Below are 18,533 nucleotides of genomic sequence, written 5' to 3'. Positions count from 1 at the left end.
TATGTGGCAAACAAAAGGTGGTATTGATGCTCAGGCAAAGAAAGGAGAAAGGTTGGCTTCCTTTGTGGAGAGATTAGTGGAACATGCTAGAGAGAAACTTAACGTGAAGTGTTATTGGGGAATTCTAGAATTTCCTCCCTTCTCTCCCCCAAAGTGACTGGATGATAAAAAGAGAAACAAGATGTGCATAAAGAAGCTGAATTCTGAAAATGAACAGCCTTGAAGCTGCACTACAGACAAGCAATCAGAGTGGTTAGATTAAAAATCTTTCACCTCTTGTCCTGCAGAATTCCCATATGTCCCCTTATCTCAGAAACCAGAGTTCCACCAAGATGCTGGAGTTCTTTTTCTGAGTGTAGTTCCCCTTCCCCTTTAATATTTTAAAAAAGGTACTTTACAGTAGCCAGGCTATTCATATATTGACTCCCATTGTCACCACCCAACTGATATTCCTCCTTTTCCAGTCTCATGTCTTTAGGAGGCTTTTTATTCAATTTCTCAAATGCTAGTCAAAACCTACTTGCATCCACTGATAGGTCTTTTCACTGTCATTTGGAACAGGAGTAATTGTCGTAGCCATATAGCAATGATGGGATAATATTAATCCAGGGAGCCATGTGCTGCCTTGGCTCAATGAAAGCATTAACTGTAGAGATTGGTCTCAATCTCCTTTGTCTAAATAGAGAGATGGGGATCTGGATGTGGAACAGAGTATGTTTTATCAGACAAAATTGGCGCCCATTGGTTTTGTTTCAATATTTTTCTTTGTTACAGTTGTAGTGGAATGAGGAGAAGGTGGGAAAAATTGTGGGGAAATGACTATTGTAGTTTGTAAAAAAGGCATAAAAAAGTGCTACAGGGCTTTTCCAAAGATGATCCCACTCAATTCAGAATCACTTCACTGACCAATATGTGTGTCCAAGAAAGATAAAAAGGCAGACTAATGCAATGGGAATGTCACAAGATTGTGACATGTTTTTTCATTCAATTTGTCAGCCAAACCAATTTGATTAAACGAATCTCTTTCACATTACTACAGATTTCACTAGGACTCAATGAAATTTATAATGTCATTTTCTAATAGCAACATTTGGAAAACTCTGCCTTTTTAACTAAGGTTAGAAAACTTTTCTCTCTTTTCAATTTTTTCATCTTTTATTATGATCACTTCTTACAAGTTCCAGCTCTGTTGCTTACTACATAACTAAACATAATTTATGACCACAAATTGTCTTTTAAAATAGTGATAATACTTTTACCTGAGAATAAAATGATAATGTAGTAATATTGTAAACTAAATAGTGATACTATAACATTCACAACATGAATGTATTACTTTATGTGTTACATGTATTTATCATCTCTCCCAACTAAATTGCAAATTGCTTAAGGACAGGAACTGAGGCTTACTCATCTCTTTAGCCCTTACAGTGCTTAACATACTGCTTTGAAAGATAGAAAGCATCAAAAATTATAAACCAATAAACGTTTAAATGAACTTAAATCACTGAGACAGTGTGCTTAGCAGGACCAGGCAAGAACCTGGAGTTAGGCCAGAATGGGAACCCTCCAGACACTAAAATCTCATACCCCTTTGCTGTGCAAAAACATGCTGTTCATGTGAACTATGCGAGCAACCAAGGAGCCTCCTGACTTGTGTCCTATCACATGGAAGAGAGCCTTCTGAATAAAAACAAGTGCTCTGCTCCAGAAGCCAACAGGGCTGCAGGGAAACAAGTCAACAATAGATCATCCATGCAGAGACCCAGGCCTGTCAAACAGTCATAAATCCATAGCAAATAGGGTTGGGGGAAAATATTTTTTTTTTTCCAGGTTCCAGTTTTTTTCTACACTGAAGCAGAGAAGCAGGAAGAAGCAACAGCAAGTAAGTTATCAGTGACAAATTGTGAACTGCCTTATGCAGTGCGCATTCACTGTGCAGCTTCCTCACACAACACTCTGTTGCTGCTGTTCTGTGTCACTTCAGAATCCAAAAAGAAAGATTTAGGTAAAATCCCACACACAATTTTCTGGTGTAGGTTTTTCTTCCCATTTCTCTTTATAGTCTATTGTTTGTTAATAAAAAAGAAGTAACAGGATTCCCCATTTATGACAGGTAGGTTCATAGATAAATTATATTCTGTTTTTCCATGACCATTTCTCAAACTTCAAATCTCAGACCTTCAACACTTTAAAAAAAAAAATCTGCTATTAGAAAGTTTTACAGAGACTACAAAAATTACCCAGCTTGTTAACATGTTTAACATATATTGGATTACTTGCTATCTATGAGAGGAAGTGAAGAGGAGGGGGGGAAATTGGAACACAAAGTTTTGCAAGGGTTAATGTTGAAAAATTATCTATTCATATCTTTTGAAAATTAAAAAGCTTTAATAAAAAAATTATCCAAAATGTCATTGTTGGGAAAACTACTGAAAAATGTTCCTATTCATGCTGAGTCAATAACAATTTTTGAGTTACAATAGGCTTATTATTTTTAACATTACTAACTCAAATGCATCTAATATATACTTTAAAAAAAATGTAAGTCCCAATATTGAAGCATATTGTCATGGCTTGTGATAATCTACTGTGGAGACACAGAATTTTTGGTAATACAGTTAGCATATATAAGGATGACCTATCTGGTTCCAGAAAGTTGTTTACTTGAAACTGTACCAACAACTATTGACAATACTAAACTTTTCTATTTCCATTTGAATTTCCTTATTGTTTTTCATAAATTTTTACAAATGTTTTTATTAAGGAAAATAACAGTATACATTTCTTGATTCGTTTTTAATCAAACATCAAACACCATTCTGACCTGTTAGCTAGCATTTAAATTGGTCTGTTAATACAGCATGCCTATTGCCTAACCTCTGTTAACTTCATAGAACTAAATCTGGGCAATGACACAGAGGGCAGTGATTTTAGATATCTGAACTTAAGACGTTGGTGCCTGTTAGAATGCTGGAAATATGGAGTCATTCGGCAGATGTGAGGATGAATTGAAACTTGAACTGGCTACTTCTAGAATTATGAAGGGCAATAAGACTTATAAGTGCAAGAAAACCCGTTACAGACACCAGGAATAAAAGCATCCTAATGACTGACTCCCTGTTGAGAGGTCCAGAGACAGTTTTAGGGGGCCTTGACTTAGCTCATTAGACGGGAATGGTGTCTTTCTGGAGTTCTCTCTGACATATGACAGATTTATCAAACCCACAGACAGCTATCCTCCTGCTGATTAAGATGGAAATGACAGTTTAAAAAAATGTATTGCTAGATATTGAGTCAACTAGCTGGAAGCCAAAGGGCCTGGGAGTCCTGATGCTTTCATCTATTTCCCTAGAAGGAAGTTAGGATTCTGGAAGAAAAAAGGCGATATCAGAAATGAACAATTCATTATGTTGATATCAAGGAACAGAAATTAGGATTCTGGAAAATGGCTTAAGATACCAAAATGATACCTGAACATGAATGTTTTTCCTGATAGGAAGAATGTTTGCCAAACTGACCAAAAATGATTTGAACTACAAACAAGAGGGGAAAGAAGAAAAATGTCCACATAAATAAACTATAAAATGAGAAACTACAGAGGTCAGTAGGTATAACACAGGATAATAGGAGAAGAATGGACAACAGGAAAACTACTTGGGGCCACAGAATATGGGTAATAAACTGAACTTGACATTTTAACAAGTAAATATAAGCTCATGAAAACCTGGTGGGCATGACAGTGTAAAGTGAGCAGAACCTGTAGAACAATGTATACAAGGGCAGAAAGGTACAGAACCAACTTTGAAAAACTGGTCCACACAAAGAACAATTGCATCTCCACAAGTCCTGTTAATGCAGCACGTTACCTCAAGAGACTCTGGACATAATACAGGACAATATTTTTGGACAAGGACCCTGGGTAGATTCATGTTGTTTAACAAGTTTTTTTAGTCTCCTGTTTTTGTTTGTTGAGGGTGGGTGATGGGGAGTGTCACATGGGGCCAATAATGATGCTAAAAATAAAGGGGCCACTGATACATTCTTGAAAATGCATGGACAAGAATAGTGGTAATAAATAGCTAACATTTATATAGTCCTATGTGGTTGCCAGGCACTATGCTAAGCACTTTACCATTTTTATCTTATTTGATCCTTAGAACAACCCTTGGAGGTAAGTGCTATTCCCATTTTACAGATGAAGCTGAAGCAAACAGGTTAAGTGATTTGCCCAAGGTCATACAGCTAGTGTCAGAGGCTGGATATGAACTCAGATCTTCCTGACTCCAGGCCCAGGATTCTATCTACTGTGCCTTCTAGGGCCATAACATAAATATTACATGTATTTAAAAGCAAGTAGAATGAAACATTCAGTATCCTAGGGAATCACCTTTTTTGTGTTTTGTGTATATAGAAGGTGTTTTAAATTCAGTATAAAAAAAGACTTGGTGGAACAGACTTCATGGTCCAACAAAGCAACTAAAGGGGATGCTGCTTTGTTCCAAATGAACAAAACTGACAGAAGGGAAGACTGGCACTAATGAGAACCTGTACCTGAGGTGGAAAGACCTAAGACAAGAAGAAAAGATTAAGAAACAGAGCTCCAGATAACCCAGATAACCCAGTTAGACAGGGAAAATGCTCAGGATACAAACTGTAAAATATGCAGCAGTTTGCACAGCTCCAGAAGATGAAGAACTGGACCTAATGGATGGGAAAGACAACAACTGACGGAGTGACCTGGGCTCTACAGAATTACTTTTCTGGGTATGAGTTTCCTCATCTATAAAAGAAAGTTGGTGTAGATGGCTTCTAGCGATAAAATTTAAGTTGCAAAGAGGCAGTTTTTGGACCTATGTAACAAAGAATGACCTGAGACTCCGTGTTACTAAAAAGTTCTTAAGAGGTCCACGTTCTAGAAAGGAGACTTCCTCTCTTTCTTAGCGTAGGACATTTGGCTTTTCTCTGAAAAAAGGGAAACTATTTGGAATTAACTCCTATAATCTTACATTTCAATTTATCTTTACATCCCCTTAGAGGATGAGTTGGCCCTTCTCCTCACCTGCTCTAAGGAGGTTTGCCCCTAAAATCAATATCTCCAATACTTTCATTCTTTCCTTTTCCATTCTCACCTTATCTTTCCCTGCTATCTACAAACTGGCTCAAAAAATTTTGACTCTTCTCTTCCCCCCACAGGCAGCACAGTGGACAGAGAGTCCAGAAGATGGGTTCAAATCTGGCCTCAGACACTTGCTAGCTTGTGACCTTGGACAAGGCATTTTTGACTGCCTTAGTTCCTCATCTGTAAAATGAACCAGTGAAGGAAATAGCAAACACTCCAGTATTTTTTATCGAGAAAACCCCAAATGGAAGCACAAAAGAAATGACCAACAATCCCTCTATCCCTTACAGGCTAATTATTGTCCTGTATCTCCCCTCCTTTTTTACCTCCCATTTTCCAAACCTTTTGTCTGGTTTCTGGGGGATGATTCATTAGAAGTTGCCCCTTTCCAAGGTCACAAATGCTATGTTAATTGGTAAATCTTAGTATTTTTTTCTTAGTACCAATTCTTGATCTCTCAACACTTGACACTGTTGATCAACATCACTGTTCCAGATTCTAAACATCATTCTATCCTGGCTCTCTTTCTACTCGTCAGACCCTTCTTAGTCTTTACACGGTAATCCTTCACGTGCCATGTCTAATGTGTGAAAGTATACTCTGGATTCTGTTCCAGGCCCTCTGCTTTGCTCCCTCTGGGTCACTCAGTGGTTCCATCAGTCCCCGGGACTCCTCAATCATTCCATGAAGAAATCAGCAGCTGGCATCAGACCCACCTCTGACTCTCACCAGTTGGACTAGACTCTTCTGAGGTCCCTTCTGCCTTGACTGAAAAAGGAAAGTGTCCCACTGAGTTGTATTTACCATAATATCTCATAGGTAGCCTAAACAGGAAAGTGGTCTCTTTCTACTGAGGGCACTGTCATGCTTCTAGTCAGCCAGGCTTACAAACTACACAGCCTCGACTCCCATTCTCCTTCATCTTTTGCCATATTTTGACAAAGCAGCCAAGCTTTGTCAGCTCCTTCTCAACATCTCTCCCACCTGTCCCTTTCTTCCTATTCATACCACAACGTCCTTATTATCCCCTTCCACTTGGATTGTCTATTGCAAAAGCCTCCCAAGTTTTGCCTGTTTCTAGTTTTTCTACAACTCATCTTCCACACACACAAAAAAACCAAAAAAAACAAGTTCTCTACAACCCAGCTTTCCACAAAAAGCTCAGGTCCGACTATGGCACTGCTCCTGAAAGCATTAGTAATCTGCATTTCCCATAGGATAAAAAACATCCCCCTTTGTTTGGCATTTAAAGTCTTTCACAATCTGATACCAGCTTAGTCTTCTAGACTAACTGCAAATTATTCCTAACCTCACACACTCTAAGAAAGCTCAAACTGGTGTACTTGTGGGATCCCACCTCCAGGCTTTACAAAGGCAGTGCTCTTGGAACTGCTAGGTCCTTTTGAGGTTCAGGTAAAGAGCTACCTTCTCACCTCCTTTAAAAATTCCTTTCCTCATTACCCTGGTTCTTAATTCCCTCCCCTTTCCTCACATTGTATTATTATTTTTGTAGATACCATTTTCATATAAATCTTCACACACACACACACACACACACACACACACATTTTACATATCCTTATCTGTGAATATCTGCCTCAATGTATGTAAGCTCCTGAGGGAAAGAATTATTTCATTTTATATATAATAGATTTAAAGGTCAAAATGATTTATAGCATTTTGCAGCATACTTAGATGCCTCTAGGTGAATAGCATTCTTTTAAATAATCAATTTAATCCATCCCATCTTGCAATAATATACTCATTATTCCACTGACCACAAATGACCACCTCTTTGAGATCTTGTTACCTTTTAACTAGGTAAGGGAATCTGGGTGAAAAATAGCTTAATTATAAAGTATAATGTACAACTATTTCCCTTTTATACACAAGTTTCTTATTCAGTATTTCAAGTCCCTTATTTTCTCTGCTGACCAAAATCCTTCCTTGTTTCCATTAACAATGATTGTTAAAAATGTCTCAGAAGAGTTCCATTTCAATTAAAAAAAAAAAAAAAAAAGGGTAGAAACACTAAATCCATTCAAAATTGTTTTCTCCTGATATTGGCTTTGGTAACTTCTCCCACAGCTTACCTAACTAGAGAGAGTTACAATCAATGTTTGTCAAGTCTTTGTGTTATTTTACAGCACTAACATTCACAAACTGGACAAAATACAAATTGCAAACATCCACCACAGCAAATATTTACTAGCAAATCTGGATTGTAGGACACTTCTACTATCTGTGGAATAGAGAGGGGTTGGTTTTGGAAAGCATGAGGATAATTATTTTCTTTGACTTTTTCATGTTATTTGGGTAGGTACTAGAAATACGTTAGCTTCTCCATATTAAATCAATACTTAATGAACTCTTTCTCCTTGCAAATGTCTGACTTTTTTTTTTCTTTGAAAATGTATCTGTACCCAATACAGCAAGTTTAGTTGGGGACATGCACAGGTCATTCAGCATGCATGCTTGGCTGTTCCCACGGGTGCCATCAAACACAACACATCCTGCCCACCCATGAGAAGCTGGCTGCACAAAGAGCCTGCTAGTCTTCAAAGTCAACAAGGTGAAGGCGTATCAAGTCCTTGGACAAGGTGTCCCATGTAGGGATTTGCAAATGCAAAATGTGAGGGAGGAACTTGTGGGGAAGGTGCAAAGAAACTTTATTTGGTTTTCCATGTAGATTCTGGAGTGGGATAGATGGTCAATTAAAAAAGAGTAATAATAAAATAAGGAAAAAAGATTATAGCTTGATATGGAGGTATGAGCAGTGCATGCAGAGTGTGCTGCTCCCCCAAGGGAGTCAGATTGGTTGGTTGGTGTGGGTTGTTTACCTACATGACAGGGAACCTGGAATCTGGTTCGTTTCAGTTATCCCATGAGACCTGCTCAATTACGGACTGTCAGGGGAAAGAGCAAAAATAAAACAACAAGAAGCACATAAATCCTAAATGTAACAGTGTTTATAATGACCCACCCTCCACCCATCAATCCCACAAAAAGCATGGATACCCTTTCCCCACACACCCATCCTTTCTCCAGAAGTCATCAATACTAAGATATGGAGACACAAGTACATACAAGACGGAAGTAGTGATGACGGGAGGCAAAACAATACTAGACAACACAAAAGCTTAGATGGCACTGACTTTAGAAGTAGAAAGTGGAACTAACCAGGCATTCTACTTCTCAGTTCTGGTCTCTTAAAGATAACTGCATTTATGAGAAAGAAACCTGATATTTCTTATAGTAAATACACTTAATATGTAATACATATTATATATTATACATATAATACATAATACATATTGCATTACTTAATATGTAATAAGTAATTCTGCAATTAGCATAAGTTCTACAAAATTAAAGTTCAATTCTGGAAATTAATAGCTATTTCCATTATGACTGCCTCCTATCACTCTTGTAGTTGAATTCTTCTGCATCTCTGTGGTCTTTAAAAACCAAAACTCACCTTTGACCTGATATTCCTTAACTGACGGCTAACACTGGATCTGTCTTTCTTCAAAAAGTCAGGATTGCTTTTAGATTTCATGATATCTGAAAAAAACAAAGAGGCCCGTTAAACTTTTCTTTTTATAAGTCTTTATTAAATAGCCTATAACTTAAAAACTGCAAAACATTTCTTAGCATAATGATTATATATAGGAGCAAGGAAAATATTCACTGAGGACTTAGAGAGTTCAGTTATGCTGAATCTAATTTCCATGATCATTTTTTATGATCATGAGAAGACTTAAGAAATGTCATTAGATTAATTACAATGAATATTTATGTAACTTTGATAAAATAACATAAAACATTCTAGCAATGTGATTTTGTGATAATGGCATTTTACAAAGCATTTCTTTCATAATAACTTCCTGAGGTTAATTATTTTACCTCAGTTTTGCAGATGGAGAAACTGAGGTTCAGAGAACTCAAGTGATTTGACCATGGTCATAAATTTAGAAAGTTGCAGGTTTATTTAAACTCATGTCATTTGACTTTGAGAAAAAGATAATTATACCTTTGTCTGTTTTAGAGATTAAATTCCTGAAATGTTATCAACAAAAATTGTTCTTGTCTTTTCTCATGTTTCTAAGTAGTAAACAAATGCTTGTTGATTGACTAAAATGTCATTCTCCTTTTCAGAGAAGATAACAAAATAATAATTGAGCTGCTTTCTATTAATTATTATCCCATCCATTCCATAAACTCCTTCGATCCTTCTTTTTCTTTGCTGCCCATAGTTTCCACCAGTTTCCCCTCATCCTAAACTTCAGTGTTCTGGATAATGACAGTTTAATATTCATTTTCTATTGTCTGACCTTCTATCTTTTATATATATTTTTAAAAAATCTAAATAAGCTAATAAGTTCCCTGTGCATCCACATCATACTCTTAAGATGAATGCCACTGTTTCTCCATTATTTCCTTTGGTTTTTTTGGAACTTCATTCTTTCTAAAAATATTTCTATTTAAAGCTTTTGAACTGCAAATTCTATCCTTTCTTCCCCTCCCTGAAATAGTATGCAATCACATATAGGTTATACATATGCAATTATGTAAAACATTTCCATATTAGTAAGAAGACTGAAAAGAAAAAAATGAAAGTGAAAAATAATATGCTTGAATTTCTATTCAGTAAATAGTAGGCTTTATCGTTAGTCCCTTGGGACAGTCTTGGATCATTGTATTGCTGAGAATGATTATGTCATTCACAATTCTTCACTGAACAGTACTGCTGTTACTATGTACATTTTCCCTGTTATGTTCACTTCCCTATGTATCAGTTCTTGTAATCTTTCCAGGTTTTTCTGAAATCATCTAACTTGTAATTTCTTACAGCACAATAATACTCCATTACAATCTGGAGTTTATTTCTTTCTTAGATATCTTTCACTTCTCCTGGGCTGACATCTCTTTAAGTTCATAGGATCATAACTATCTTCTGACTTATTTGAAATTTATTTCCCCCAAACATAGAAAGTTTATTTTATTCTTTCTGGATTTTATTCTATACCAGGACTTCCTTTCTTCTATTACAAAGTCTAGGAACTCTCAGAGTTCACATCAATTCTATCCCAGCTATTAATTTCTTCCATGATATTGAGAATCATATTCAGATTACAATTTCTTTTTGTTGGTTCTTTCATCTTTTCAAGGATGAAATTATCTATAAATCAAATTAGAAAATTACCAGTTGTTCTGTTTTTAGTGGAAAGAAGGCTCCAGCAGATGTCTAGATAACTGGAGACCTTCCCATTCCCTACCACTAATACTGTACCTCTGCACTAGGATCTGCTTCCCAAATTTCTGTGTACAGTACAATGACATTATACTCCTCTTTAATACAAACAATTTTATATTCTGTTGCTCTTGGCAAACAGAATGGTTCTGGACTGAAGCAGTTTTGGGGCTGCTTTTGTCTCATTACTGTAACTAATATATATCTGTTTAAATTTTTGTATAAAATTTATTTTTTGGATAGTTTTGAGTTATTTTTATGACAACACACTGTTTTCTCATTCTCTTTTAGTTTTGTAAAAATTTTGATCTTTTCTCTAAACTGTCAATGACTTGGCTGTATACAAACTATTTGATTCAAGGCATGCAACCCACATCATGTCTGTTAAATGTATTTAATTTCATTGCCTGTAATGTTATGTATTGCTTATTGTGTTCACAGCTTCCCAATCTAGTTCCCAAACTCTCTACATCAGAATATAGCTGTATGTAGCATTCACTAACAGCATTAAACTAAGAAAGAAAGGAAAGCTAAAGGAAACCAACCATATCCCGATACTGTGGTATTTTCAGGAGACTTTTCACCCAGTGCTTCTGTGGCTGCTTTTAATTGCTCTTTCAACCTGCTGATATCACAGTCTGCCTTGGCCTTCACAATACTCAACTCTGTGTAGATATCTTTGTACTTATCACTAGCATACTTCTTGTCCTTGGAAAAATAGGGGAAAAAAAGATTATAAATAAACAAGGAAATCAACACATGATCAAGACAAGCGATGCGCCAGAATTATTGTCAATACATTCAAGATACTCTATGTGCTATTCTGTGAGTAGACATTTGGCATATAAATCTAAAAGGGGAAAGGATAAGTGGACAGTGAGAGATTCATCATTCACAGAATTCTACTTCGAGATATATCTACCCTTCTAGTTCCATTGCTAATATACTTGGTTTGGGAAAGAACCAGCTTAAATAAAAAATCAGAATTCTCAGATATTAATAACTTTAAAGAAACAAACAAACCAACTCTACAAGATCCCTTCAATTTGAATCTTTTGGCTTAAAGCTTTTTCTCTCTTCTATAAATAATATGCTGACATGACTGATTTTATTCAACTATACATTTTATTGTTACACAGAAAGGCTTTACTGGGGAAGTGGGCCAGGATAAAAAAAAAAAAAAAAGCTGAAATATTTTACAACAAAAAATGTAGCTGAATAACCAATGAAACTTTTGGCATTTCCTTTATTTAGTTCTTGAATCACCCTCTGGTCTGAGCACATTATATATGGCACAACTGTGAGATTCTATTAACTTTGCTGGGTTGAAGTATTTCATGGTAACTTTTAAGGTTTTGCTTGAAAACTGGGAAACTATTCTTGATAAGGGATGACTTTCATATTTTCCCCTTCTTATTCCTCTCTTTAATTCACTCTTTACTGCTAATCAAATAGTTATTCTAATATTACCCTCAGTGCTGTCTGCAGCTCATCCTTGAGAGAGCTGATTTCCTGTTTCAGATACTGTATTTCTGATTCCTTGACCCGCAATAAGACCTATAATAAAACAGAAACTAAATGTGATTACTCAGAAACAAACCTGGCAAGCTTATAAATGCAATATGGGGCATTGGGTAAGATAGGGGGAAGTAAATCAATCAATCAATCTATACAAATATATATATATATATGTATGTGTGTGCGTGTGTGTGTATATATATGTAAATAAAAATACACTTCTCTAATGTGCAAAGTGGTTCACTCACTTTCAAAACTCCTGAATCTCCCTTCTTCAAAAATATCCTTTACATTTCAGTCACCAGCTGACTCTTTGCTCTTTCAGTTTTTAAAGAATGACTTGCTTAGTGTCTAGCAAATAACTCATTTATGTAGTGCATTAAAGTTTATAAAGTGTTTTCTTCAAATGGTCCTGTGAGGTAGATAGTGCAAGAATTTTGATGCCCATATTTAAGAGGCAGAAACTAAAGCTCAGAGATGATATGTGCTTTGTTCAAGATCACACACTGTCCAAACCTGATTTAAATCCAAGTCTCTTCAAATGCAAAAGGTCTTTTACCATCTTAGCAAAAGTACATATTTTATATCAAAAGTTATGTTCCAAGTTTAGACAGATCTACTTTATGGGTTTTGAACAATGTAGCTTTCAAGTAGATTTTAAATTTGACAATAACAATTTGTGTTATCTGTATCTGTAGTTGATGGTAAAGATACAGGTGAAGGAAAAAGTTGGAAAAACAAGTTCAGCCACTTCAAGTTCAATTGACTCTCTGAACTATTAATAGAATATCCATCACAATCTCTCCTACCTAGCCAAAGTCTCCTTTCCTTCAAGAAATAACTTCCATCACCAATTCTTGTCCATAAAACCATCTCTGACCCATCCATGTGGAATAATTGCTTCTTACTCTTAACACCAAAAGAACTTGATGTCTCTGTAAATGATTTATTAACTAATAATGATTTTTTTAAATTTTATGTTATTCCTTTATTGAGCTGTCACTTAAATCTTTTATTGTTATTTAACCACTGAATGTATAAACCTTGTCTTTTCAGGCAAGCTGTGGTAAACTCCTTCAGGGCAGGAATAAGTATAATATATTTGTATATCATACTGTGCCTTACACATTCACTAATTTGTACTTAATCTACTGATTTTACTTTGAAAAGTACCTCTAATTCATAAGCATCCTTGCCCTGTGTGAGAGGCGAACCAGCAGCCTCTCCACCACCCTCCCCAGTCAGTAGCGTTCGTAACCGAGTGATCTCCGCAGCCAGGCGGTTATTTAACTCCTGAAAGAAGAAAAAGAAAAATCAGAAAAATCCACAGCAGGTATAGTGTGAAAATCCAAGTATTTCCTCCTCAGGAACATAATTATTAAAATTAAACTGGGTTGTATGGGAAAATGAAATCAAATCTCCTAATCTTATTCAACTTCTCCCCAATATAATTACATTCATGTTCTCTGTCTGTTACTCTCTAATACAGTGGTATCCAAAATATGAATTGGGCATGGTCTCAAAGTGATAGGTCATCAGTTGGAGGGTGGGAAGATGGGCTGTACGCCTTCCACATTTACCTATTATCCTCTATTACTTCCTCATTCCACCCCTCAGCTTCCCACCCCTACCCTGGTCACTGTGAAGGCTTCCATCTTCCCCCTAACTAGGACCCAAACAGCCACCACAGCAGCACTAAAGTTGCCAGTAGGAAAACTCCATTTTCTCTGGCATAGTTACCCACTGTCCATCTTCTTGCCTTGTGGCTGGTGATAATTTTAATCAGAACAAAACAACAAAAAGAATTAAAACTAATTTTAAAAATTACTTTTTTAAAAAAGTCATTTATCTCATCTTTTAAAAATTTCTATTTTGTGTATGTTTTATTGTGTATATGTATATACACACATATTTAAATGAGGAACAGGCTTCATGCTCAAAAAAGCCTGGAGTATGCCCTGACCAAACCAGCCCCTGGGCTCTCTCTTCTCCCATCTTGCCCTGTCACTAGGACTGCCTAACTGCTAACACAGTTTGGATGAGATAAGGGTTACCAATTCTATTCCTTCTGGTGAAATAGATAATCACTGGGCTTTACTATCTGCTTCCCACTGCCTCCTCCTAAGTCCTTTCAGTTTTTATAATATAATCTACCTTGTCTCTATGCCCTTCAAACCCTGGAACTGCCATCTGACAGCCTTTTCAAGACCCCTAGATGTGGGTGTTGCCTCTGTGCAGTATCCCTAGGATTTGGGGGCCTTTCTATTCCATTCTACAGTTGAACTTTTTTTTAAGTATTCTTCTCCCAATTAGAATGTTAGGAGAGCTCCTGGAGAGCAGGGAATATTTTGATTTTTCTATTCTGTTTTCAAAAATATTTTTGTCATTGCCTGTATTTAACCTAGATCAGATTACTTCTTGTGTTGGGGAAGGAGTGGGAGGGAGGGAGAAAAATGTGGAATACAAGGTTTTGCAAAGGTGAATGCTGAAAACTATCTTTGCAAGTATTTGGAAAAATGAAACACTATTAAAAAAAAGTAAAAGGAAGGGGATTAGAAAAAAAAATAATAATAATAAAGAAAATAATAGAAATTTAACATAATAAATAAAAATATAATGGAATGGAAAAGAAATACTTTCATCTCTGGTATTTAGCATAATACTTGGTGCAAAGTAACAATTTAATAAATGTTTTTTCATTCGCTAATCTAGAAATACTATGTTTATTCCTGATTCTAAGCCTTTGCTCATCCTGCCATCCTTAGAAGCCTAGAACATGCTCTGCTATGTCCCAAATCCTATTACTTTAAGGCTAAATTGAGTCCCACTTTCCTCTAAAAAGTATTCCAGCATTGACATCTCTCCGATTTGACCTAGTAGAGCAGTGATCTGTATTACTCTCTTGATACCTCATGTCAATCAATGCAAAGCAAAACATTATAATTACTTCATGTGCATGTATCAGTATCATAGACTTTCAGGAACAGAAGAAATTTTTCATTATCTAGTCCAACTTTCCACCCACAAGCAGGGATCCTCTTGAAAGTGGTTCAGACAATCGCACCCATATATCTTTAAATTCTTGGGGACAGGAGCTGTCTTCCACAATACCTAACCATGCTATGGATATAGTGGGTGCCCAATAAATATTAATACAGTCACATAGGGCTTGAGAGCAAAAAAGAAGACAATAATCGCAGATTCTGAACTAATTTTCTAAACCTCTCTTATAGGAGAAACTATTCAAAGAAATCTGGGGGTAGTGATTCCAAAGTTAATGGACTAATGGGGAAAAGATAAATATAAGGAGCATAAGCGGAAGAAAAGATGGAATATATCTTTATGCAAAAACTTTTAGTTGTGATTGTACTAGACAATGACTTCTCTGGTCTAGAGAGCTTTTGAATTTTTTTTACCTGATTATGTGCATTGAGCTCCTGATTTTCTCTCTGGCACTGGCGAAGGGCCTGCCTCTCCGCCTCCAAAGCCTGAGCCAAATGAGCATTTTCCAAGCATTTTTGAGAGTACTGTTCTGAAAGGACTTCCAGTTCCCGCTGGACTGATTGCAACTCTTCCCTGTAAATAAACAATGATAAAAGCTGACATTTCTACATGGCTTTATAGTTTACGAAGTACTTTATGAGCTTTATCTCATGTGATCCTCACGAGAACTCTTTTAGCTCAAAACTACAGGTAGCACTGCTCCATTTTACAAATGAAGAAGCAGACAGATTTAGAAAGGTTAATCACATAGTCTCACAGCTAATAAGTGTTGGAGGCAGGGCTCAAGCCGAGGTCCCTCCTGCTTCTACAGAAGCCCAGCACCATGCCGTGCTTCCTACGACCCTATCATTTTCTGTAATCTCTGCAAAACTCTCTTTGTAGGGTCTTTCAAATATTTTAAAATGAAAGGTTCTTCCCTCTTTAAATACAACCAATGCATATTTGAGGTCACTGACTCCCTGACTTTTGAAGGCAGAACCTTTACACATCTCACTTAATATGATCAACATTCAACAAAAGTTATACACTGTATACCAGTATTTAGCACAGTTTTTTGAACACAATAAATATTTAATAAATGCCTTTCCACCCAAATAAATAAATAAATAAATCTCAAAAAAGGAAAAAAAAAAAGTTAAGGCAACAGCCAGAAGCATAAAACCCTGTAAATCCATTATGGGAAAGAAGGTCTGGGCCCAGAAGAAAAGCAGTCATTAGAGACAGCTGTGATTCCTTCCCACTTCCCTTTAGTCTCTATAGCCTTGTGCTTACTGAATTATTCTTAATTTCTGTAGCATGGTTAAGTGGCTCAAGCCAAAAAGAAACTCATGCGGGATTAGAGTCAAAAGCATTGGTAGGACCAAGAAGGAAGCTAAGTCCCAATTTAGGTGAAAATCACTGAAATAAATCAATCTGTTACCAGCCAACCATTCACAAGCAAATTACTGAATACACATGTTCAGAAAGTAAAAGACTTTGATATAGATAACATACCAGTAAACTTATTATCCAAGAGGAAAGCTCCATTAAATCCTTAACCCTAAGTTAATTTTCATATAAGACAAAAAAACCTTGACATAACCAGTTTTGAGTTTCCTTTAGAAATTAAAAACAATAGCTCAAATACATGGAATTGGCTGATATCTTGTGTTCCACCTTTACCAACATTCCCAAAATAATAGAGGAAAAAGCAGAAAAGAAATAATACTTTATCTAGTGGTCTTTTTCTCAGAGGGTTCCGAATGCTATTTCATGAGTGGTAAAATATGGATTAAAGCTGACTTTTCTTATTTAATGCATATGCCCCTAATTTGAAGGTGTTCCTCTTTGAGAAAAAGGAATTGCTAGATATAAATACACACACACACATTCTAGTAGTGTTTTGCAGGTTAACTAGCAGTCATTTATCACAGTTGTGTGGAAACTCTTGCTGCCAGGTGACCCTGTCTTGCTAACAGCAGAGAGTTTCTATCTGTTTCTCCCTCTCCTGAATATACACCCACATTCCCAAAGGAATAAAACAAAACAAAAAAACAAACATACAGGTACTGTCTCCTAAGGGCCTCGATATCTGAATTGACACTGCTGATCTGAGAGCGATGGGTCTTCTCCAATTCCCTCTCCATTTCTTCCCGATGAGCATTCTTCATGGCCTCAATTGCTGTAAAGATTGAAAAGAAGCTTAGTAATTAGAGGGGGTTGGGAACCAGGCTTTTTTTATTTCAAAGTGGTCCAGAGTATGGTGCTTTTTTGTATCCTTATATTTTTTTTCAGATTGAACAAGTAAATCTCCTGTAACTTACTTCTTCCTGTTAGTTCATGTGGCAAATAGCAATAATACATTATAAGAAATTTTTTAAAAGACTGAATTTTCTTTTTCTTTTTTTTTTTTTTTTTTTAATTTTTTTATTTAATAGCCTTTTATTTACAGGATATATACATAGGTAACTTTACAGCATTAACAATTGCCAAACCTCTTGTTCCAATTTTTCACCTCTTACCCCCCCACCCCCTCCCCTAAATGAAAGACTGAATTTTCTATGAACCAGCAAGAAGTCTTAGATTCTCATATCATTGATTATAGGTTAGCCTGGCTTAAAGAAGACAGGGATCTTCAAGTTTATAAAGAAAATTCTTGTTCCTTAGAAGTAATGGAGAAAAGGTTTTTCTCCTTCTATACAACTAAGGGATGCTTTCTTTCCTCCTCTTTTTTTTTTTTTTTAAGTTGAAAAAGAATGGGACTAATAAGATAATTGTTGGATTCAAACACTGGTTTCTAAACAATGGAATTTTTTATAAGTGAGTTTTAGGGTTGTTGTATTTTTATTCTTGGACAAAAATGGTAAGTCTCTTTGGAAATAGTAATTAATTTCAGGCATGAGTAATACTGTGCTTCAAAGGAAGAATAAAACAAAATAAATTTGGTAGTTCTTGCCTGGGACAAAGCATCTGTGAAGATTAAAAGGGGGGGGGGGGGGATATCTTTGAAGCAAGAGCTCTACCCATTTTATATTTTGGACACGGTAGAGAATGCTGTAATAAGTTGGTAGGAGTCTTTTCTTCAGGGTTTCACATTTTTATGCCTATTCAATTACTGTAAAATTTGTAGGAGCCCAATTGGCTGAAGCCAAATGGGTGTGGGGCCAAGAGCGGATTCAGGGCCAGAAAACAGGCTGAGTGAGGGTCACTGGAGGCTGAAGGGATAAAAGCCACCTGTTGGAGAACAGCCCAGCTGAGGGAAACCTCCTGCTGGGACATTACACTGGAATCAAGAGAGTCAGTGCAAGGAAGTCAAAGCTTCATTTCTCTGCTACTTCATGGCCACACTGGGAAGTCTCCAATACCTGCATTTTTTTTTTTCATTTTTCTTTTGTCCTTCTCTTTCTTTCTTAAAGCTTTTTATTTTCAAAACATATGCATGAATAATTTTTCAACATTAACCCTTACCTGCATTTAAAAAAAAAATTTCTTTAACATTAACCCTTGCAAAATCTTGTGCTCCAATTCCCTCCCCTTCCCAAGATGACAAGTAGTCCAATATATGTTAAACATGGTAGAAATATATATTAAATCCAATATATGCATAAATATTTATACAATTATCTTGTTGCACAAAAAAATCAAATTAAACCAGAA

General features: G+C 36.1%; 1 protein-coding gene across 9 annotated transcripts in view; it reads right to left on the bottom strand.

Moving 5' to 3' along the window:
• The window catches only part of MPRIP (myosin phosphatase Rho interacting protein), a 223,608-nt gene that overhangs the window by 8,346 nt on the left and 196,729 nt on the right, over window positions 1-18,533 (bottom strand). For 6 of the 9 annotated variants that reach the window (XM_031938253.1, XM_031938238.1, XM_031938231.1 and 3 more), the window contains 6 exons: window positions 16,941-17,058; window positions 15,311-15,470; window positions 13,068-13,187; window positions 11,847-11,933; window positions 10,922-11,084; window positions 8,601-8,686 (listed from right to left, as the gene is read on the bottom strand). In XM_031938253.1, coding sequence (XP_031794113.1) covers window positions 8,601-8,686; window positions 10,922-11,084; window positions 11,847-11,933; window positions 13,068-13,187; window positions 15,311-15,470; window positions 16,941-17,058 — 734 coding nt within the window. Of the gene's footprint in view, window positions 1-7,962; window positions 8,029-8,600; window positions 8,687-10,921; window positions 11,085-11,846; window positions 11,934-13,067; window positions 13,188-15,310; window positions 15,471-16,940; window positions 17,059-18,533 lie in introns of all 9 variants that reach the window. The other 3 variants (XM_031938244.1, XM_012542817.3, XM_031938247.1) reach the window with 2 other exon arrangements.

The sequence above is a fragment of the Sarcophilus harrisii genome, chromosome 1 (genome assembly GCF_902635505.1).
Source record: "Sarcophilus harrisii chromosome 1, mSarHar1.11, whole genome shotgun sequence".
In the NCBI taxonomy this organism is placed as follows: Eukaryota; Metazoa; Chordata; class Mammalia; order Dasyuromorphia; family Dasyuridae; genus Sarcophilus; species Sarcophilus harrisii.
The sequence above is the reverse complement of the archived record's forward strand: the minus strand, read 5'-3'. Positions and strand labels throughout refer to the sequence as shown.